Source organism: Genypterus blacodes, unplaced genomic scaffold (assembly GCF_046128005.1).
Source record: "Genypterus blacodes isolate CSIRO-AG114 ecotype Tasmania unplaced genomic scaffold, CSIRO-AGI_Gbla_v1 ptg000269l_1, whole genome shotgun sequence".
NCBI classification, from domain to species: Eukaryota; Metazoa; Chordata; class Actinopteri; order Ophidiiformes; family Ophidiidae; genus Genypterus; species Genypterus blacodes.
Window position 1 is genome coordinate 127,501 of NW_027467060.1, and position 21,706 is coordinate 149,206.

At 44.7% G+C, this 21,706-nt stretch overlaps 3 protein-coding genes across 4 annotated transcripts in view; all 3 read right to left on the bottom strand.

The window, feature by feature from the left end:
• Window positions 1-5,298, bottom strand: part of tmprss6 (transmembrane serine protease 6) — an 8,028-nt gene extending 2,730 nt beyond the window's left edge. Inside the window, exons 1-11 of the mRNA XM_076171754.1 lie at window positions 5,049-5,298; window positions 4,486-4,618; window positions 4,200-4,342; window positions 3,513-3,580; window positions 2,934-3,121; window positions 2,480-2,521; window positions 1,997-2,201; window positions 1,745-1,881; window positions 974-1,086; window positions 726-835; window positions 1-100 (exon numbers count right to left, since the gene is read on the bottom strand). The exon at window positions 1-100 is cut by the window's left edge and continues 43 nt beyond it. Coding sequence (XP_076027869.1) covers window positions 1-100; window positions 726-835; window positions 974-1,086; window positions 1,745-1,881; window positions 1,997-2,201; window positions 2,480-2,521; window positions 2,934-3,121; window positions 3,513-3,580; window positions 4,200-4,342; window positions 4,486-4,618; window positions 5,049-5,123 — 1,314 coding nt within the window. The 5' untranslated portion in view covers window positions 5,124-5,298. The remainder of the gene's footprint in view (window positions 101-725; window positions 836-973; window positions 1,087-1,744; window positions 1,882-1,996; window positions 2,202-2,479; window positions 2,522-2,933; window positions 3,122-3,512; window positions 3,581-4,199; window positions 4,343-4,485; window positions 4,619-5,048) is intronic.
• Window positions 5,299-7,497: 2,199 nt separating this feature from the next.
• On the bottom strand, window positions 7,498-16,341 carry LOC143017118 (uncharacterized). 2 transcript variants are annotated; one of them, XM_076171755.1, is made up of 10 exons: window positions 16,205-16,341; window positions 11,965-12,137; window positions 11,534-11,648; window positions 11,333-11,444; window positions 11,030-11,123; window positions 10,798-10,931; window positions 10,369-10,570; window positions 10,014-10,116; window positions 9,715-9,787; window positions 7,498-9,538 (listed from the first exon to the last, which is right to left on the bottom strand). In XM_076171755.1, the coding sequence occupies exons 2-10, from the start codon at window positions 12,062-12,064 to the stop codon at window positions 8,579-8,581; spliced, it is 1,893 nt and encodes a 630-aa protein (XP_076027870.1). In that variant the 5' UTR covers window positions 12,065-12,137; window positions 16,205-16,341; the 3' UTR covers window positions 7,498-8,578. The 2 variants fall into 2 exon arrangements, with proteins under 2 accessions (XP_076027870.1, XP_076027872.1); XM_076171757.1 differs by lacking the exon at window positions 16,205-16,341 and adding an exon at window positions 13,137-13,716.
• Window positions 16,342-18,623: 2,282 nt separating this feature from the next.
• On the bottom strand, window positions 18,624-21,662 carry LOC143017113 (3-mercaptopyruvate sulfurtransferase-like). Its single transcript, XM_076171750.1, has 2 exons — window positions 20,978-21,662; window positions 18,624-19,535 (listed from the first exon to the last, which is right to left on the bottom strand). Exons 1-2 carry the CDS (start codon window positions 21,555-21,557, stop codon window positions 19,237-19,239), a joined length of 879 nt encoding a protein of 292 aa, XP_076027865.1. The 5' UTR covers window positions 21,558-21,662; the 3' UTR covers window positions 18,624-19,236.
• Between the last annotated feature and the right edge of the window lie 44 nt (window positions 21,663-21,706).

Consider the following 21,706-nt stretch of genomic DNA (forward strand, 5'->3'; position numbering starts at 1 on the left):
CCCAGTGAGTGACACCTCTGACGTCATGACAACAGTGGCGGTCAGAGAGAGCGGGTAGAGGCGTTCAGTGTACGGCTGCAAGCCTCGCGTGCCACAAAATCTGGCAAAATGACACACAGAGTCAATTCAAATGGACACGCACACACACACACACACACACACACACACACACACACACACACACACACACACACACACACACAAACACACACACACACACAGCAGACTTGAAACAATGCATTCCTCAGAGAGCTGTCATTATAAATGAAAATTCTTCCTTTTGAAAATGACTTCATGACCTTTCAAGGACTTTAAAATGCCTATAAACAACTAGAAGGTTCATGTGTGGTGCTGCTGCCCTCTGCTGTTTAACACAGAGTGATGCAGTACGATGGACACATTATCGTCACTGCGTTCACATTCATTATCTCCTTATTTATTTATTAAATATAACTTATTATATTGTATAACTATATCACTTTTTGGGTCTACATCCTTTTTTATGAAGCCATTTGTGAAAAAACACCAAAATCCTATGTGGTCACGTACTGAGATCAAATACACCCAAGGTTTTAAAACCACAAAGAAATATAAATCCACCAGAGCAGAACTACCTTGAATGAGACATCTTAACTGTTCTCTCCTGTGCAGGGAACCTCCATGTTCTTGGGTCTGCTCATATTTGAGGTGAACCCGAGCACAGGCCCCCTGTTGGTCCTGCCTACCTGCGGTTCTGGAGGATCCACTGTCCCTGCGTGCAGGCCTGGCTGTAGCTGGCTCTGCTCAGCTCGTAGCCTTCAAACTCCAGAGACAAGCCCAACCCTGGACCTGGCATCTGGACACACACAGCAAAACACCATCACATGCAAACACACACACACACACACACACACACACACACGTAGGCATGCACAATACATGACCTCAGCTTCATAAGGCCCAGGCAGTTTGAGATGAAGGAACAGTGTCCTACAGTGAAGCTCCAGGTGCAGTTGGTGTCGGGGGGGTAGTAGCTGGGGAAGAAGGGCGTCCTCAGCGTCCCCTGCGCTCCCAGCTCTGCCTTTAGCTCGATACTGGAGTTACACTCTGGAAGACAGACAGAAGGAGGGAAGGAGACATTTCAATGTAGATTATAATCTATCAAGAAAAAGAAACCTGGCATCAAGTCTTAGACCAACACCTCCAAGTTGAGTTCTGCAAGCATGTCAGATAGTCAATAGAAGCTCCGCTGGGCTGGGATCCAGACCTCAGCTTGGCAGATATCCACCTCTCCCTGCTTTTGATTTAAAAAGTCAGCAGGTTTTCATAACACTTGGCTCCTGGCTCGGTCTGGCCCCGATCCTATTGAACAGGCTGCAGTCTGACTGGTTGTTTTGGGGTAAATGCACCCGTCTGCTATCCAAACGGACTAACCGCTGCCGGTGTGAAGGCCACCTCAGATGTTTTACAGGATCTTGACTCTTTTGTCTGAGGCAGAGCAGCTCTGGCGGTGGAAATCAAAAGTTTGCAGCCTGATTGTAATGTGAGGAAGGAGCTTTCCTTTCATGATACAAGGAGATCAACAGGTTACTTGGAACAGAGACCTTTGTTTCTCTGATCTTTTGACTCGATCATCTGATCCCCAAAGCAGAGAGATTATTTCTGCCTGATGTTTTCCCTCGTTCCCTTGTTCATACGAGTCAACCAAAGCCCCAGACCTGCTGCCTGCAGGGCCACACTGTTAGTAAGGTGATGCAGTTCTCACCCTGCTGGTTCCAGGCCTGTGCAGACAGAGAGAAGGGGTCTTTATAGTTGTACAGACCCTGTTTCCAAATCACCGTCATCCACTCCCTCGACGACAGCACACGCACCACACGCTCGTGTCTGCTGCAGCCATACACACTGCAATCACAGACAGACACCAGACAGGGAAGACGACAATAACTCAGAGGTGTGTGTGTGTGTGTGTGTGCAGCTTTGGTGAAATTGTCAGCAAACCACTGGAGGTGAAACTCACGAGGTGATGAGGTATGAATCTGAGGGGGTGAGAGAGTCGTACACCACCAGCCGGTCCCGGCACTCCGGCAGCAGCCACTCCATGTGGAGCTCCAGCTGGGAGCCGGGGGAGGCCTGGAGGTGCCACAGGCAGGAGGACTGCTGCGTGTCGGGGCCACGCAGGGACAAGGCGCGACTGGTTGCCACCCTCTGGTAACGGTAGCAGTCTGGACACAAAAGACGAGTCGAGTTAGAGTGGAACTCTCCTCACTTGGGGTGAAGAAAACTCAGAACATTCTACACTCAGAGTGGATTTGTGGTTCATTGTGCAAATCTCCCAATTGGCTAAATTGAAGATCTTGCTGTGAAAATCAACATTCTAAGCTTAACTGGAATTAAACTCAAGCTCAATTAATGTCGTGCTGCATGCCAATGAAATGAACCAGAAAGAAATTAAGCAAAATGTAAATCAAGAGCTTTTATGAATGTAAAAAAAGTGTGATACCAAATGTTGCTTTCAAAAGTTCTATAACTTTGGAGTCCGTTTCTGTAGGGTGCAAAATAAACAAGCAGAAGGGACATTTAAATACAAAACACTGCTTAAGCACACACACACACACACACACACACACACTTCAGTTCTTACACTGTTCTGTCTCTGATTTTCTCTAATTTTGTTTACAGGCAAGTTAAAATTGAGACAATAAATCGATTTTTTTTTAAGATGTCATGTAAACACAATTGAAATCAGCATAAATCAAAGACACTTAGCCGAGTAACACGGCAACACTGCAATCACAGACGTTTTATTTAGAGACGTTATCATTAACTTCATGAACTGATTTCAATCATGTTTGAAAAGAATCTATTTCTTGCCTCAGTCAAAGCTTTAACATGCTTGCCAATGTACTGACTGCTGCTCTAACTCTTCCTCTGCCTCCTCCTCCTCCTCTTCTCACCAGTGATGTACATGGAGGGGAGGTGGAGGAGGTATCCATCAAAGTAGGCCGCCTCCTCCCGCCCTGCCACCACGTAGCTCCCCAGACCTCCCCGCAGGCTCTCGACGACCCTCTCCAGCGTCACCTTGCCGACGTGGCTCTTGGGGACGGAGAGCAGGATCCAGAAGTGAGCCACGACACTCCCCTCCCTGTAGGACGCAATATGGACGTAAACCACACAGGCAAGAGTAAAAGCCAAAGTCAAATCGCTCATTGATAAGTCAGGTCACGCCTTCCCTGCTGTATCCAGCTGCAGTATCAGCATCTGTAAACATGTTGCGCTACCCAACTCCATGCAATCTGCCAAGTCCTTCGTGTTCCCAATGAAATGGCTGAAATTGTTCACAATCCACTTCACGCTTGAGGTCCTTCTGAGTTTTTGTTGCGTCTACTACAGCCACAATTGGAACTTTGGCCTTAATTCTCAGTGTTTTCCATCCTCCAGCAGCTTTGATTGGTGTGGTCCTCACTTGTACATAGCTGCCAGTAAAACGTTAGCAGGGTCACAGGGTTAAATTATGCTCGAGTTCATCTACGTACCCGAAAGCAAAGACAGTGGTGGAGTTGAGGTATCGAGAAAGACTTGAGCCTTTCATTATTTTGTCCACCTGAAAGACAGTAAGAGAAACTCACATTCAGCATCACAATGTAAAGAAGCGTTTCATTCTGTAGTCTCTAATGTCTTTTTCTGTTGTTTGTTAGTGCGCTCTGCTCCTATCTAAAAGAAAAATCTGGATTCTGATTGTTTGGTCATTGATATCAGGACATCGTAGACATCATCAGCATGAATTCAACTTGTTAATGTTGTATCTGCTGTACTCATCTCAACCAATGAGCTTCCTGTCCCAAGGTATCAATCGTCGGGTTTCCATTGTTTTTCACATGAGATGGAACAGAAACTCTGATCATTGCTGTAATTTCCTCTTGAATTCTTCTTGGCAAATTTTGCAAACTTTCCCTTTAAAAACGATTTATGTACACATCATTTTGTCTATCTTTTTTCTAGAATCGAACAGAAAACTTTTTTTGTGTGTGTGTGTGTTTCTAGACCTAAATCGAAAAATATTAAGGTTGCGGTGGGATTTCCTCAAGCCAAAGTTTGCTTTCCAGTCTGCTACTGAGAGGTAAGAGGGTTAATGTGAGGTGAAACCACTGTAATACCGGCAAAACCGGCAGGACTGTGGGTGTTTGTGCACTTAGGAACCCGAGGAATAGTCCCTGGCTCACCATGTTCTGGACTCCCTTTGCCTCTTTCCTGAACACCAGACTGTTGTGAGAGGAAAGCTCCGCAGAGAAATTCCTGTTGAGAATGGTCAGGTAGGCCGTGTACTGCTGATGGACACGAGGCTCCAACACCCACACCTTATGCTCTGTTAGAAGGACAGGAAGGACAGACACTCAGAGACGTTCTCACTTGGAGTTATTGCCACTCTCTTGTCAGATCGTGTTGTGGATCTGACAAGAGAGAGTGAGAGTGTTGTGTCCTCCTTGTGTTCTGAGCTGAGCTGCTCACCTAGGAAGAACCAGGCCAGCGTGGCTCCTGCAACAATAACGATGGTGACGGCAGCCACAAAGGAACCCAGGAGACACTTACAGACTCGAGTCTTCCTTGTGGGTGACACCACCGCTTGTGGACCTGATCCAACCTGTGTAGAACAGAACAAACAGGTTAACAGAACCTTTAGAAATGTGTGGCTTCATTCTGTCCGGTCATGAAGCTGAGTTCTCATGTGACGTCAGAAATGGGACATTTATAAGTCAAATGTGGAAATTTCCGTTCCTCTTCATGCAGCGAAACAATGCAATGTTTTCTTACAGGACGCTGAGATTATGAAAACAAATGTACACAGAAATGTATATTTTGGGTGTTTGTGTAGCGAGGGATGTTTGGCTTTGGTGGAGGTTCACGCTCTCTGAGTGTTTTCATGTTTAGTGGAGATTTCAGTCACTTACAAAGTCAACAACCTGAACCTAAACAGTTTTCTAACATCCAACATAGTCGAAGAAACTCAACCTTATCTAGACAAAACCTCTGTGATCTATCTACAGAGGTATTTCTGCATCAACACTACTAACCCCATTGTTCAGCCAGGTAGGTGCGACCCCTTGGTCACATGCACGCGACTTCTTCGAGCCCTGTCCCAGCGCCATGGCATCGCTCCAAATGCCTCGCTCCTTGAGAAACCTTTACCGTCCACCGGGCTTATTGACAAAGTTACATTCCAACCGCTTAAACCATACGCATTTCTGTTGAGTGCTCAGCCTTCATGTTGCTCCAACAGACAGCGGCAGAGAACGACTCCCTCTCTGTTTGTAAGTCCAAAGGTAAGAAAACGTTAATATTTCCCAAAGCTTGCCTGGATCAACGTGGTGCCCAGAGGGACAGAGGAGTTATCTCCCTGCTCCTGCTGACAACAGAATCAAACCAAAAAACCTCCACCAGGCCATCATTCGTACGCTAACTTGTTTGAACTCGTTTTTCTTTAAGGTTATGCGTGTTCATGGAGGTCGCAGCGCTCATCTGCATCTGCAAAGAGAACCAGTGAGTCAGGTTGCTAGGCAGCAGGAACAGTGATGTCACAGTCAACACCCAGCAACAGAGACGATCCTGTTCAGCTCACCTGCACAGGTAAACCTGAAGGGGATAAAGCAGGTCTGAAGGCTATTTAAGTAGTCACTCCTTCCCCTGAGTTTCCTTCCCTTTGCATGAAAACATGAAGCCTCCCTGATGCACAGGGAGTCAGGCAGGCAGAGTCACAACCCTTATGACAAATGAACACAAACCTGTGTTCACGTCCATGTTGTGATTTTTCTGACATGAAACAAAATTCCAACCCTCTATCTAAACCATAAATTCCATATGAGAGAATACACAAAAATTCCCATTTCATCATGAATGACCACTTATTAACTCAATGTGACAATAATGTCAAATGAGCCAGACTGCTCTTAATGACCTCAGCTACAATTATAAACAATAAAAAACATATAATTTGACAAAAGCAGATTTTATGGTTGTGTTTTTTGTGTGTTGTTGGATTAGTTCATGCAAGAAGCTTTGTAAATGATGGCTAAATGATTCTTATTCTTAGTTGTTTGTTTGTTTTAAATGTAGACAGAATACACATACACTGGGACCAGAACAGCTCAGCAAACTGACTATAGAACACAAGAGAAGGAAAAATAATGATGAAGAAGAAGAAGATAACATAGGGGAACATATTCTACACAAGCTTTCACTAAAGCGTGGTCTCTTTCTGAGAGTTTGTGTTCAGGAAGGCTAAAATGTGTTTTATAAGTCATATATTTACCAAAGCTCAAAGCTTCCTGTTTATGGGAGAACTGTCATGTGCTGTGCCTCATGTCTCCACTGCAGGGTGCTGTATCAACCTCACACTCCTATGGTGTCACGTGGTAACACAGCCTGATGGAAGTACCAGGTTCAACTCCTGGTAGGGGTCACTGGTTTGTACTCCAGCGTCCTGCGAACTCTGACCCCTTAGGCTGCAGAGTCTCTATACAGCAGAGATTCATGAAGTGATTGAACTGAGACGAGAAGAAGTTCCAACAATGAATGTTTCCTGTAATCTTCTGGATGTCTACAGCTGTTGCAGATGTTGACCCTCTTCATGTGACTCTTCTGGCTCCGCCTCTGATCTGCTGCGATGGCGGCGGTGGATGAGTGAAATTTTTCTCTCTCCAGGTGGTCTTGGAGTTCAGTTTGGAGTTCAGTTTGGATCTGGAGACGCCAACGCTTTTCCTCAATGTTCATTTCCTTATTTTCTCATTCTGTCATTCTTTCTGATCTTGGAGTGCAGAAATCTCAGCGCTCGGCTTCAACTTGCCTCCACTCTAACAGGACTTGCATTAGCCTGAAAAATGTTGGAACTGTGAAAATTATTGTCTTATAATTTTCACACTTTGCATAGTCATGGCTGAATTGGACCATCTGACGGGCCGGTTTTGGCCCCAGGCCGTATGTTTGACACCCCTGTATACTATGAAACTGCCGCTGATCAAATCCATGTAGGTGGGACATTACATTCATTTCATATTCATTACAAGCTTCCAAATGACATGGATTGCATATTTTGGCGATGTTATGGCTGAGAGAATGTTATGACTTCATGTCAAAGTTTGAATGCACTGTTTCTGCTGCTGCGCCTGGTCAGCTTCTGTGGGATTGTGTGATGCTAAATGTTACTTAGCTTGCTAACTAGGTTGTTGTTGTGAAATACCATGTTTAAACTTTTATGGCTGTTTGTTTGGAAGCTGGTATATGTGTGTGTTTTCCTTGTGTGTAAAAAGAGGTGGTTCTCTACAGGCAGGTAGCTTGATACCTGTGTTTGAAGCATTGTGTTCATTTTGGTTTGATTCCATGCGGCTGCAGGTATTTTTGCATATGGATCCGATTGTCGGGATTGACAGATTGATTTGTGACAGTAGTGTCTCTGAACAGGAATGTATTTTTAAAAATATATTTAAAAAAAAAAACCCAAAAAAACACATTTAAATTGATTGGATATATCTTATTTATTTTCAAAAAATAACGCAAGAGTAGGACATCAGAACTGTGTGAATAAAAGTGATAGCATGAGACCATATAGAGTCTTTATGGAACAACAGGTCTGAGGGTCTGAGAGATTTGGTGTTTGAAAGGAGACAGAGGAGCTCAGAGATGCAGTGGGGGGCTTGGCCCTGGACAGCTTGAAAAACAAAAGAGTACTTGTTACTAAAACTACTTGACCCGTAGCCAATGCAGGGAAAATCTTATAATCTGATATCTAGATTAATAAGAAATACATTCATTATGCTGTTTAAGTGTACCTCACAATACGATTCATATTCCCATATACATTACATTACATTACATTACGATCATTTAGCAGACGCTTTTATCCAAAGCAACTTACATTACATTACCACCCATTACAGAGGGGGGAGCAATTGAGGGTTTGGTGCCCTGCTCGGGGGCACCTCGGCAGGGACTCGAACCGGCAACCCTCCGGTACACTGCACAATACATCGCAATTCATCTCTATTTCACTTTTGAATCAGGATCATATGAAAAAGAGACTCTTTTCATTCCATTGTCATATGTTCATACATTTCAAGTTAACATTGAGACTTGAGAATAAGTCTCGATTCTCCATGGTAGAGATGATCTAAGGAAATGATCTGAGTAAGACTCTTACTGCCATCGTTAAGAAATCTGTAGGTACTGCATTGATGTTTTGCACATTGTACAAAATGGAATCTCAACATAAACTGATCTATGGGCACACCGACACACATTACATTACATTACATTACGATCATTTAGCAGACGCTTTTATCCAAAGCGACTTACAATAAGTGTGTTCAACAAAGGTAGATAAAAGAAAAACACACTACACAACATTATCAGGACATAAATCAACAAACCAGACTTTGTAAAGAGACGTTTTGGGAATATTCCTCAAGTTATCATGGAGAAAAAGAAATCTACCAATCATACAAAGCAAAACTGACACTTTGGGTATCGCTAATTTGAATGCAGTACTTTTGAAATATGATGCTGAATATGTCCGTTGTGTTGCATCGGTCTGTTTTCTGCTTTGCACCTGTCACACTGGCATATATCCATCACCAGAGGGCTCCACTGGCCTGGGGTTTATTGTCTGAGGGATCTTCTCCAGTGCTGAACTCAACTCTTCTCCAGAGAAGACTGAAGGTGTTGGGTTGAAAGAAGCCATCAAGCGTGCAAATGTACCACAGGGAGGAGGAAACGGGAAGCTTGAGGACTCCGTTGATCTGTCAACATCCTCCAGGCTTTCCTGACTCTGCTGCTCTTCTGCCCCACTGCCCACACCTGAATCAGGGCTTTGGAGCTCTGGACTCTCAGCCTGAACATTCTCAACACTCTCATAACCTGAACAAACCTGAATGGACCCTTTGCTAACAAAGCCGACACTGCCTATACTAATAAGCAGTGTCTGAAAAGCAGCTTCTTTGTTGTTGCTCCCCTCCCTCTCCTTCCCTTCTGAACAGTCACCATGACCATCCATCATGCCGGTGCTGTCTGCTTCGTCCAGACTCTCCTGACTGAACTCTTCCCCACTGCACATGCCGGAATCTGGGCTCTGAATCCTAGAGCGTTGGACCTGGAGCTTCTCCACCCTCTCATAGTCTGAGGATACTTGCAGGAACTGGCCAGCCTCGCTGGCTTTGGAGAATAACAGTTGAACCTCCATGTCTTTCACTCCGTCCTCCTCCCTATCATGCCTCGTGTTTGCACCTTCACCTTGACCAACAACAGGTCCATAAGGTGAGTCAGCAGGACAGGGCTCAAGAGTCCCTGCGGTGAGAGAGGAGACAGAGGGGGGGCACAGATGGGAGTAACTGGGGTTGGAGAAGCTTGAGCTGGTCCCCTCGTAGCCGATTTCGCATTTAATTTTCTCTAGCAGTGGCGCTTCTGACCCACAGTATATGGCGTCCACAGTGCTGGTGATCTCCACAGGCGCGATTACGACAGGCTTCAAGAAAGTTTGGTAGGATTCGCTGGTGAACTGAGGACTCAGCCAACCCTAGGAGGGTCGATAAGGAAGTGGAAATGTTTAGAATGTAGAAGAGGAATCTGCACTCAACTATAAAGCTGTAAATGTCTGTCAATAATCAACCCAACAGTAAACAAGAGGGGATTTCCCAGTTCCCTGTCAGGACGGGAAGGAAAGGAAATCATCAATCAATTTCATGAACTGACCTGGAAATTTTGCAGGAAGGAGTTTGCCGGGTTTGGTACCGGTGGACCTCTGATCTTCTTTACAACACAAAACCTGACAGACAGAAAGACAATCTGAGGGCAGAGCATATGCACTACTGGAAAATGGTCCATCTAATGAACAAATTGTGTCTGTGTGTGTGTGTGTGTGTGTGTGTGTGTGTGTGTGTGTGTGTGTGTGTGTGTGTGTGTGTGTGTGTGTGTGTGTGTGTGTGTGTGTGTGTGTGTGTGTATGTCACAAATGTCTGTTGTATCTGTTGGTTCGAGTCCCCTCAGCTCACCAGGTGTTTTTGTTCATCCAAGAGAACACAATCACCATGATGAGGGCGAGAGCTCCACCGGTGATTTTCCCCACGACATCCAGTTTGACAGCGGCAGGAGCAGCTAACACAAACACACAGAGCGACAGAGTGTGTCACCTCAATGACACCACATCTGGCCTATAGGTGGCGACACAGCAACAGTGTGAACTTCAACGGCTGTAACTCTGACCTTCATTCATCGTTTGTACAATGGAAAGTCATTCAGTCTAGAACGATGCCTGTTTTAATGCTGATCCAAATCAAAGTGCAGACTGAAATTGTCCAAGGAAAGGCATAGCCGCATTTGACAGACCAGTGTAAAGCTCAGTATTACCAGGTAGAGCAGCCTTTGCTGTCCCTATGGGCGTCACCCACGATGCGGTAGGACTCCAGTCACTCCAGGTGGACCCGGCCGCAAGATCACTGGCAAGGACTCGAACCCGTGCTTCGTACCGCTCATCTTGCACGAGTAAGTCTGGCCTCAGCTCGGTCTGCCAGTCTGAATCGCACTTCCCTCGCCTCGTCGGAGATGCATCCTGGAAAGGGGAAATAAGAAACAGGGCAGGTGCTCATCTTCACTTCGTCTTCAATTCTTCTTTCAATCTTGATTGACTGGATTTTCCAGCAAACACCAGCCACATGTGGCTTACACACACACACAAACACACACACACACACACACACACACACACAAACACACACACACACACACACACACACACACTCACACAGACCTGCTCATACACACAGTAACTATACACACCTGCCATGCCTGATTCTGTTGTTTCAACTGCAGATGGAAGCTGCAGCACTTGAGTCTTGAAGGTTTGGGGACAAGCGAGGACCAAGAAACGGTAGTAAAGTTGATCGTTGGTATTCCGGGAGGGTTCAGCTTGACTGCAGACACAACACACACACACACATGAATAGCTCACAGGGTAAGTCAAAGGCAGTAATATTGCTGCATATCACTTTATCTTAACCATTCTACTCACTGTTGCAGCTGGGCATGTAGGAGATCTGGATCAGGTTTTTCCTCTGAGGTTTACAGCTCAGGTTAAGGGTTAATTTATCCGAGAATTTAAAGTTCTGAGGAAAAATTACCGCCGTTAGAAAACATTCCTCAGATGTGAAGGGCTCACGTAGGAGCTCCTCGCTCAGCCAGGACTGAGGTACGAGCCCAACAAGCCAACATGCACCCGGCTCAACACATTCATGTGATGTCATTCTCTCGTTCAGATTGATTCATAAAAGTTTTAATATGGTTTTAAATGGAACTGGGGTCGGTAACTACTCACATGGTTGTGAGGGAAGACCAGCAAGCACTTCTTCAGACCTGGTGTGGAGACGTCAAAAGGCTCCAGGTCACAGGAAGCGTTGTACTTGTACTTGAGCCCAGATGCTGTTGTGCTGATGCCAGAATGTATACTTTGTTACTCAGATATGTTGCTGTACGTGTTTGGACTTATCTGGTGCTTTTGTGTGACTGCTATCCTTACCTGTGTTTACTTCTGGAGGTGTAGATTGTGCATGTGGCGTCTGCATTCATGGACATGCGTGTGCTGTTCCACACGCATGTGATGTTTTGGTTGAAGTCATTGACGCAGCTGAGACCTGTGAGCGGAGGCACAGACAGGATGTGATCTGAGCCTTAACTTAAGCCTCTGGAGTCTGAACTCATGTTTACAGTCTGGATATTGAACAGCTGGTTGTAATATTTAGTAAAACTCCTCTGTGGTAGAATATTTTTTAAAGCTTTGTGTTTTGGTCGCTCCAAACTCTTTTCTAAGATTCTAAAATTTTAAGTGTTTTGCACATATAATAAACATGTTCTACAGTTTTTAAACTTTAACATTTTTGCACAGAAGGAGAAAATATGAGACCCTAATGTCAGATGTCAGAGTGATGAAAGAAAGAATCTGTCGCTCACTGTCATGTCGCAGGCGGGGGCAGACCTCTGGCTCTGCATGGAGAAGATGGAGCAGAGCAGTAAGAAGAAGCAGTGGGAAGGTTGTCTTGTCTGTCTCCATTTTAGCATCTCATCAGTCCATCTGTCTGGTGGCCGGTTGGGAGCTCAGGGCTCAGCTGGAGGGTCCTCTAGTCCTGCACAGATGAAATGATACCGAGAGTCAGACATGACAGCTATGCTACTTGTTTTGGTATGTTTGTGTCTGAGGTCATTTCTGCATCTGGTCACACACACCGATACACTACTTACCACAACACAACACACACACACATATACTGTATAACACACACACAGACACACACACACACACACACACACACACACACACAAATATCCCAAGCACAAACACAAGAGCAGCAACAGGTGATCTAAAAAGCAGAAACACAAACTCTTTCTGGTCCCGCATCACTTCCACTTCCACAGTTTTTGGCAACATGACTCTTTCGTTGTCATTGTAAAATAAAACTTTATGAAGTTTCATTACCTCCACCAAACAGGTCATGTTATCACCTGTTCGCTCGTCTGATGGTCGGCAGAAAGTCTCAAAAAGTAACGACGGAAAGGTTGATTGTGTTCAGAGGCAGACCTGAATCAGGACGCATCACATGAAGCACAAGAAAGGTCTTTGTTTGGCTTCTGTCTGTCTGGAACACCTCCCTATTTATGGGCCAAACGTATCCGCCATCTCATTCTTCCTGTCACTGCCCAGAGCTTGTGGCCATGAGCAAGAGATGGAATCCGACTAAAATCATCTTGAGAAATGCCGGAGTGTTGGGCCTTGCTATCAGTTTGTGATCTCTTGTTCAGCAAAATGTGAAAAGTACCCATTGTGATGCAATGATCACGATAATGTGTGAGGAAATACCGTTTGGTTGGAATTAGATCAGGGTCAGCTGTGTGACATCTGCCTTGCTCAACGACACTTTATCTGCACAGACCTTTTCAACCGCCACCTCCAGCCACCGGATGAAACTGATGACATGATGTGTCACAGGCTTTTCAGCGTCACTTAACATAAAGACTCCAGCACAGAGCGTAAACTCATCTCATCTGATTGCACACCATCTGCAGCAGAGGCGTCACCTCCATAGCAACAGGAGAAAGTGAGAAAATCCAAAAGATAAAGTTCCTACCTTTTTGAGATCGCAACTAAGATATGTGTCACCAATCAGCATGGGGTGTTTGAGCTTGTCTTGGTTTTAAGTCATCTGCTTCACCATCAGAAGAAACACACCCTCCTGTTTTTGGTCAACTATCTTCCTCCGATAGCGCACGTCTGTTTCTACAGAACTAACACGCTCAGGGAAATATCATGTAGATGTGTTTACAATACTATCAGTCACTATCAGTTACTATCAGTGACTATCGTTTACTTCCCTGTGGCCTTTTCCCACACACACATATGACCTATAGCTTCATATGTCTGTGTCAATCAGAAGAGCGTGTATTCTCCTTTTATCACAGGCGCCGTTTGCTTTGAGGCAAACATTAACTTCAAAGAGACTCTTAACCACACTGTGACATTTAAAATGGATCAAAACAGGAGGGACATTGAAATTGTGTGTGTGTGTGTGTGTGTGTGCGCGCGTGTGTGTATGTGCGTGTCTATATCCGTAAAAAAGTTCAAGTGTGCGTTCCTGTGTTCAACCTATGTGAGAGGTAGAAGGCACGCAGAGAACACAGCATACCCCTATCTAGGCCGAGCAGCCGTCCGATTCGTCTCTCAGTGATGGAAAAGAATTGGTTATTGATCAGACCAAGTGACCCACTGAAGTTTGCCAGCCAATTATAGCAAAATAATGAGGGAAATCACAACACAAACATTCAACTTCTATCCGGCTCGGTCAGATATTCTCTTAGTAGAGTAGTAGAATATAAAATAAACATAAGATACCACCTTATATATAAACAGTATTTTTGTTGTGAGCTGAGGGTAATTTTATTATATTAACTAATATTGATAAATAATGAAGTAAAGGTAGTAAAGTCTGATCATTAAAAGTAAACCTCCTCTAATCTTTGCTTGTTTTAAGACTTCATACATATTCAGCTTGTATTTGTGGTCTCAACACAGATTCTTCTTTTTCCATTTCCCTGCACAGGGGAAGTGGTACACACGCAGGTTGACGTGACTCTCCGGTCACCTGTTTCACTGCGGCTTAATGAAGGTCAGGATGTTTTTCTGAGAACCCATATGTTCCATTATTCTGAGGCATCCTGCCGAGGGCGCTTCCTGTTCTTAAAACAGCGTGAAACACAAAATTGCAGTCTGCGATGGTAATTGTCAGTATGCCAGTGTTTTACCTGTTTAAAGAGATGCAAAAGCCAATGTTTACCTTCCCATATCACAGAATACGGTCTGTGCCAGAATTCATTCATTATACATTTACGTCCCTGGCTTTGACATGTTACATTCTTGCTTGTATGAATGATTAGTTTGTGAGAGGAGACTGAGATGAATATTAAAGAAGCTGCCCTTCATGTTTCCCTCACGCTGCACTGTGGTCAGTGCTGCTTCGGGGAGCAGGCCGATTGGCCAGTTTCAAAACTGTCAGGATTCCTTAGCTTGACTTTGATGGAGGATGCAGGAGTGAAGGCGAAACATTCATTCATTCTGTGCCACAGAAGGACAAATCATGACTTTTTGACTGAGCTATTCTGTTCTAATCCTGTCCTGATGCACTTTTACCTCTAGACAGGAGGCAGAGAGCTCCGTCTCAAAATGGGGAAGAATCCTTAAGAAGATCCTGGAGTACAGACGCAGATCCAGATCTGGTTCATCTCTGACGAGGACATTCCCCCCATGCAAATTTCAAAACAATCTGATTTGCCATTTTATGCGATTGGACACACACACACACACACACACACACACACACGCAGACGCACACACACACACACACACACACACACACACATATTCGCAACACAACACCTACTCCCCCCTGAGGCTACTTGAAAGTTTGTGGTATTTGTGTCGAGGAGAACTTAATGTCAATGTTCTATTATGTTTGAAGGTCAGGTCCTGTGACTGAAGTCCACAAAATCTCCAGTCTGTCCTCCACATGGTGTCCTGTCAGGGGCTGGTCATGTCCACTAACAACCTCTTTCCCAACTCGGGGCTTTTGACCTTAAGGAACAGCGGAGAGTTGAGTGACGCGTTTCATTTGGTCACATCACATGGAGCAGGGGGGGGGGAGAGAGGAAGAACTAACCACACGACGACATGCTTGTTTCTAATTTAAACTCTATCTGATGTTATCTCTCCAGTGGTCTGCATTCTGTCTTCAAGTCTTCTCATCTCTCTCTCTCTCTCTTTGTATCTGTGTATCTGTGTCCCTCCTCTTCTTTCTCTCTATCTTTTCTTTCATGGGCACATCTTTAATAACTCATTATGTTTGACATTTGGACTTTCCCTCACCCACACCAACGGTAAACTGAAACATCCGTCTCCCTCTCTCTCTCTCTCTCTCTCTCTCTCTCTCTCTCTCTCTCTATCTCTGTCTCGTTCGCTCTCTGTCTCTGTCTCTCTCTCTCTCTCTTTCCTCTCTTTCCTCTGTATTGCCTCTGACGAAAGTACACACACACACACGCATGCACATACACACAAAGCCACTTCCTAAACCTCTTCTCTGAATGCTACTGTTGTTTCCAATAACCTGAAAGAAAATGCTCACTATCATCCAGTAAACCCCCACCCCCACACTATACACACACACAGACACACACAGACACACACACACACACAGACAGACACAGACAAATGTTATCTAATGTCTCGATTAATTAATCCCAAATCCTATGGACATCAGCTGGCTGAGCTAGGCTATCATGAGCTGAATCATCAGAAAAGGGACAATTAGCAGGCATGGATGTTTTTAAGGAGATGCTTTGTTCATTTCCAGCGTGTCTGGAAGTGTCTTTGAACGCTTTTGAATGATCCAGTTGTGTGTGTGTGTGTGTGTGTGTGTGTGTGTGTGTGTGTGTGTGTGTGTGTTTGGATAGAAGAACAGCTTGTGAACAGGCTTGATGTCACTTTGAAACACATAATGTATTAATTATTGTCATTATCATCACCATCATCGTCGTATCAAACAACAGATCAGCATAATTCATTTATTCATTCATTCATTCATTCATTCATTCATTCATATGGACACAGCAGCTCCATCTTAAGGTTATTGAAAGAGAAGTTACATACCAGCTGTCGGTTCACGCGGCGTTCGTCTCTTACCGCATTTACCCACAAGTTTACAAATCTTCATCCTCCATGTAAGTGGACTTCAGACTTTAGACTCCTGATAAGGTTTGTTTCCCTCACAGCAGGTTGTCTCATCTCAAGCACGATGTGACGTCAGGAAGCTGTGGTTTCCATGGTTTCGTTTGTAATGTGGGTGCTAATACTCTGGCAGAACTACCCGTGGAGATTCAAAACACCTTTTTTTTTTTTCAGTTTTTCACTTTCTTTTCCCATTTCTTTGCTTATGCAATCGTTTCTATTCAACATCTTAGTTTCGACCGACTCTTACGCTTAAAAACTAAATCTGAATCTGCTGTTGGCAAGTTTTGTGCTTTTCTGCTGAGAAATCATCTCATATCCATTTTAATTGATCATCAGCAGGGGGAACAAGTCCTCAACTCACAAGGCTCAAGTTTTGGCAGTCAAGTCTTAAGTCAAGGGAGACGAGTTGAACATTTTGAGTTCAGAACTCTAAACAAGTCTGTTAGCTCTCAAGACCAAATCCAGTGCCGTTCTAATAATGTGATTCATGGATTTACATACATTTTAAAGATAACCTAGATGCTGTTGATATTGATTGACTGATTTTTATGTGTTTGGATCATTTGGAATCCTTTGTTCGGAGAAGGTATGTAGTCTTTAAGTTAGTACGCTCAAGTCAGTTTAAAGTCGTTAGTCATTGTTGTCAGAGTCGAGTTTGAGTCTATTTTGAGTTCTCCAGATCACAAACAATCAAAGGGTGCACTTTGAGTCTTAATCCAGTTTGATCTTGCAGACTGACACCTAACCTTGACCAGGGTTGGACGTTCATGAAATTGGTCTATAGTAACAATTAGAATAGCTTGTACAGGACACAGACGTTGATCCATCATGTATTGGTCTTCTGACATAATGGCAGGTGAATGCACACAATATGTTTTAGACGACTCGATGATTCTTGACAACCAGCGTGTGAAAACACCACCTCACACCGTACACACCCGCATTCTATCGGAGTTGCCTATAACCACATCCCCATTATCATTAACTATTGCTCAACCGCCACTGAGCACCAATGAAACTTCCTCTTTGGAACCTCGAGCAGCATGAACATTTTGGATGTTTGTAGACTCAAAAGTGGAGACACAATGTCTTATATACTTATATACACAATGTCCCAATACTTTCTCTAAGCAGTAGACACCTGGAGCTGCATCTCAGCAAAGCCTTCAGTTAGGGTCATGACTTTGTTTTCTGGACACAAACTGTAACAGTGAGTTATTGAATCTTTGCTGCCCTCTAGTGAAAATTGTGTGTGTGTGTGTGTGTGTGTGTGTGTGTGTGTGTGTGTGTGTGTGTGTGTGTGTGTGTGTGTGTGTGTGTGTGTGTGTGTGTGTTTGTGTGTGTGTGTTTCTTCAAACATTTGCTCCCAAGTCTACTACTACTACTTCTACTACTAGTAGTAATAATAATAATAATAATAATAATAATAATAATAAAAACAATAATAACTATAAAAGCATTCGAACAGTAGGATTTGTATTGTTTGAACAAACTAAGCGACTGGGTAAGATGGGATATTGTGCGATGCTTTGCCCTGTGAGTGGCTCTATCTGTTGTGCTGTGCCTGTGGTCCTGGTGTTCACAGGGAGATAGCAGAAATGTTTTATCAGATGAGCGCACACACACACACACACACACACCCACACACACACACACACACACACACACACACACACACACACACACACACACACACACACACACACACACATACACACACACATACGAGACATGGCTGTCACTCCCTGGTGCTGCAACTGTTTTTATTTGTGTCACTAAAAGAAACATAATGTTTATGTTACGGCAGCAGGAATTCATTCTAAATTTGATTTCATACATAGAAAACCCAAACCTTAAACTTCACCCGTCCACCTGCATCTTTAAGATGTTAGGCCGGTGATTTCACAAACTTTCCTCATTTTCCTGATGTCTTTGATTCCTAAAAGCGCTGGAACTGGCTAACCCACAAAAGTAACAAATCCACCCAGCATATTTTCCATTGTTTTGGTAATGTGTTGTTTTTTTATTGATAAATCTTATCATAATTATTGATAGGATTAAATTGTAAAGCTTTTAAAAGGACAGAGGATCATGTAAATGTATGACATGTAATCTAGAATCCTTTGATGGTGATCATTTGTTATCACATCACTTTCCTGTGATGTTATAGTAACTCTATTCAGACACTCTTCAGCATGTGTGTTACTGTTTAATCCGTTCTCTGAGCTCTCAGCTGCGGCTCCAAAGTCTAACAGTCCAGACTCTCTTCTATCAGGCTGCCAAACTGGACTCTGCCTTCAGGTCCATTCTGTGTGCCTTCAATCAAAGCTCCGATAAAGATATTCACATGTTTAATGGCGAGCACAGGGAAACACACTTTGGAACTCACAGTGGCTGGAATGCAGCTCTAAAAAATATTACAAATGAAAACAAGCCGTTGTAGGCTTCCAAAGGTCAGTCTTTGGCATTCACATACTATTGATTCTTCAGTTAAGACCTCTAATCAAGCTTTGGACTGACAGATATGAGGTCATTCGCGGACACGGAGCCAGATTTTGGATATAAATAAGAGCAAATTGGTAAATGTGTTACTATGGTATTTTGTACATTTTCTTTTTGTCTACATTATGTCATTGGGTCTTTACTGTTCTCCATGTGATTTTACAAAATGTGGTGATTCCCAGGAAGTAGCAGTGCCTGGTAAGGGAACACCAAATAGCCCCCGAAAGTTCCAGTTCTTTTCCTAAAAAGAAAAAAATGTTCCTTCCTGAAAATGAAACATTTTGTAAAATCGGCCTAAAACACTTTACAGATACTTCATACAAACGTGGATAACAAACGTTCCCCTATACTTTTCTTCCAGTCATCCAATTCAAATACGATTCTTTCACCTGACATAACCAATAAGAATCTTTATTGGAAGAAGCCTTCCTGTTGTGGTCCTTGGCCAATCACAAATGTTTCCCTCGTCCTTCAGACAAGACGTTCTCGGGCACAGCACGGGTGTACCACTCCGACCACCCGCCGTCGTACACCGACACCCCCGCGTGCCCGCACTCGTGGGCCGCCAGTGCCACGTGGCACGCAGTCACGGCGGACCCGCACAAGACGCAAATGGGGCGACCGAGATCCACACCCGCACAGGTGAACAGGGCCCGCAGACCGTCCTCGGCCAGGAAGTGACCTGAAGGGGACAAGAAGGAGTGGAAGGGCACACTGATGGATCCGGGGATGTGACCGGGCTCTGTGTCTGTCAATCACAAAGACAGAACGGCGAGACAGTGAGGACTTAGACACAGATTAGTGGCGTTCATACTTCAGAGGCTCAAATGCAAATAGAAACCCAGATAGTTGAAACGATGACCTTGAAATTGAGATTATTTATCATGCAAATTAATTTTACAGCAGGACTGAGACATCATCTTTCTATGGTGACAGTTACAACCCAGTAAGAGAGAGTACAAACCTCTGCCAAGGCCGAACATTCCTCCCACTCGCCATTACACCCAATACTCCCATGAACATTTTGACTTGAATAATCTGAATTGTTGTTTTGAAGGCTGGCTGAGCTATCCTAACCTCTGTGATCTCTGCTACCATCTAGTGGTAACCCACTGTAAACACAGCAGTTTGGATGGTTGTCTATAGCCTAAAAATAATGTTCTAAAAATCTAATAACTTCAAATAAAGCATGATCAGGATCTTCCTCAAAATCTTCTACAACGACCCAAGACTGAATTTCTCTCTTTAAAACGTCTTGTTTGGTACGTGGTAATGTCCTGGCTCCATATCAGCACACACACCGCCCCGTAACTCAACTGTACACATTGTACACAATGGGGTCAAAGCTCAATGTGGAGACGACGATCACAAATGGAGTTTCACCCATGGACGTGCAGAGCAACAGCGCTTCCACACTTTTTAACGTGTGTGTTAATGTATGTATGTATGCATGTGTGTGTGTGTGTGTGTGTCTGTGTGTGTGTGTGTGTGTCTATGAGAGATAAGGTAATGCAGTAAAGCCGACTTATCCCAGTATATGGCTGATTATCTGTGACAATACAGGTTATGTGCTACTGTCCCTCTGGACTCTCTCTCGCTCTCTCTTTCTCTGTGTGTGTGTGTGTGTGTGTGTTTGTGTGTGTGCCATGGTTATGTGGGCATGGCTGCTTCTTTTTCACTCATTTACACCCAACCTGCTGTATCCCTGCCTGTGTGTTTGTCCAGCGACAACACAGCTAAAGGCTTGGTTTGAGGAAGTCACAGATTCAGTGGAGCATACTGTAAGTGTGTGTGTTTCCACTGCATGCCTGCAACACACTGGCATGGAGTGGTATCTGTTTGCTGTGTCCTCAACATGTCACCATCAATCTGTACGCCATGAAAGCCATGAAAGCCTTGAAGGTGGTGTTTCCGAGGTGTTTGTTTGTTGTTTACAGGATGCACAGAAACTCGATCAGACTGTCTGGCAAGTTATGTTTGACAGTTTAGCTCTTTAAACATGCGAAATTCAATTAAAAGCACAACTGCAAAAATGTTGAATAAGCCACCAGTCTCCAGCTCGGAAAAGGTGAAGAAAATGTTTCCCTACAGGCCCCCAAATCACCAAGTCCGCCCCTGTCCCGAGTCTCCTCACTGTGGAAACTCCTCTACAGTCTCATTCCAATGAGGACTTGCAGGCTCACTACTCACTGTCTCTGGGTTCTGGGTCCAGTCCTCTGAACCTGCCGGCTGGTCTGGCGTCCACCACCTGGAACGTCCTGTTTTCCAGGTTCTCCAGGATGTCCTCGTAGTTCTTGATCCAGGAGCGGTTCAGGGTGGCCTTGAACTCGGTCGGCTTTGGCTTCTCGTAGCGGTCGCTCAGCTGCAGCCCCTCCTGCTCCCAATGCTGGAGCCCCCCGTTGAGCATCGAGACGGCGCTGTGCCCGAACACCCGGAACATCCACCACACCCGGGGCGCAGAGAACGCGCCGAACTCGCTGGCGTCGTAAACCACCACATGCGTGTCGCTCTGAACGCCCAATTTCCCCACGTAATCTGCGAACACCTTCTCGGGGGGCAGCATGTGGTCCAGCGGGGAGGTTTTATCGCAGCACTGGTCGATGTCAAAGAACGCAGCGCCCGGGATGTGCCGCTTCTTGAACTCGCTCTTTGCGTTGCGCCGCAACTTGGGCAAATACCACGAAGTGTCCAAGACGCGCACTTTCCCCTGCGCCTTCACCGCATCCGAAAGCCACCTGGATGTGACCAGAGCCCTCGCCTGACGCGCCATGGTGAGGTCCGGAGAGGGAGAGAGTGGTGGCGTCCGCGGTGTTTACAGAGGATACACACTTTAATTCCAGTGCCAAAGGTCGAGAGAAAGAGAGAGAGAGACGGAGGGAGAGAGAGGGTGGGAGGGAGAAAGAGAGAGAGAGCCTTACA

Coding starts and splice junctions, on each gene's coding strand:
- LOC143017113 (XM_076171750.1), bottom strand. CDS start 21,557: ATGGCGCGTCAGGCGAGGGCTCTGGTCACATCCAGGTGGCTTTCGGAT. Junction 19,536..20,977: donor GGACCCAGAACCCAGAGACA/GTGAGTAGTGAG, acceptor TGTGATTGACAG/ACACAGAGCCCGGTCACATC.
- LOC143017118 (XM_076171755.1), bottom strand. CDS start 12,064: ATGGAGACAGACAAGACAACCTTCCCACTGCTTCTTCTTACTGCTCTG. Junction 11,445..11,533: donor ACCTCCAGAAGTAAACACAG/GTAAGGATAGCA, acceptor TTCTGGCATCAG/CACAACAGCATCTGGGCTCA. Junction 10,932..11,029: donor CTACATGCCCAGCTGCAACA/GTGAGTAGAATG, acceptor TTGTGTCTGCAG/TCAAGCTGAACCCTCCCGGA.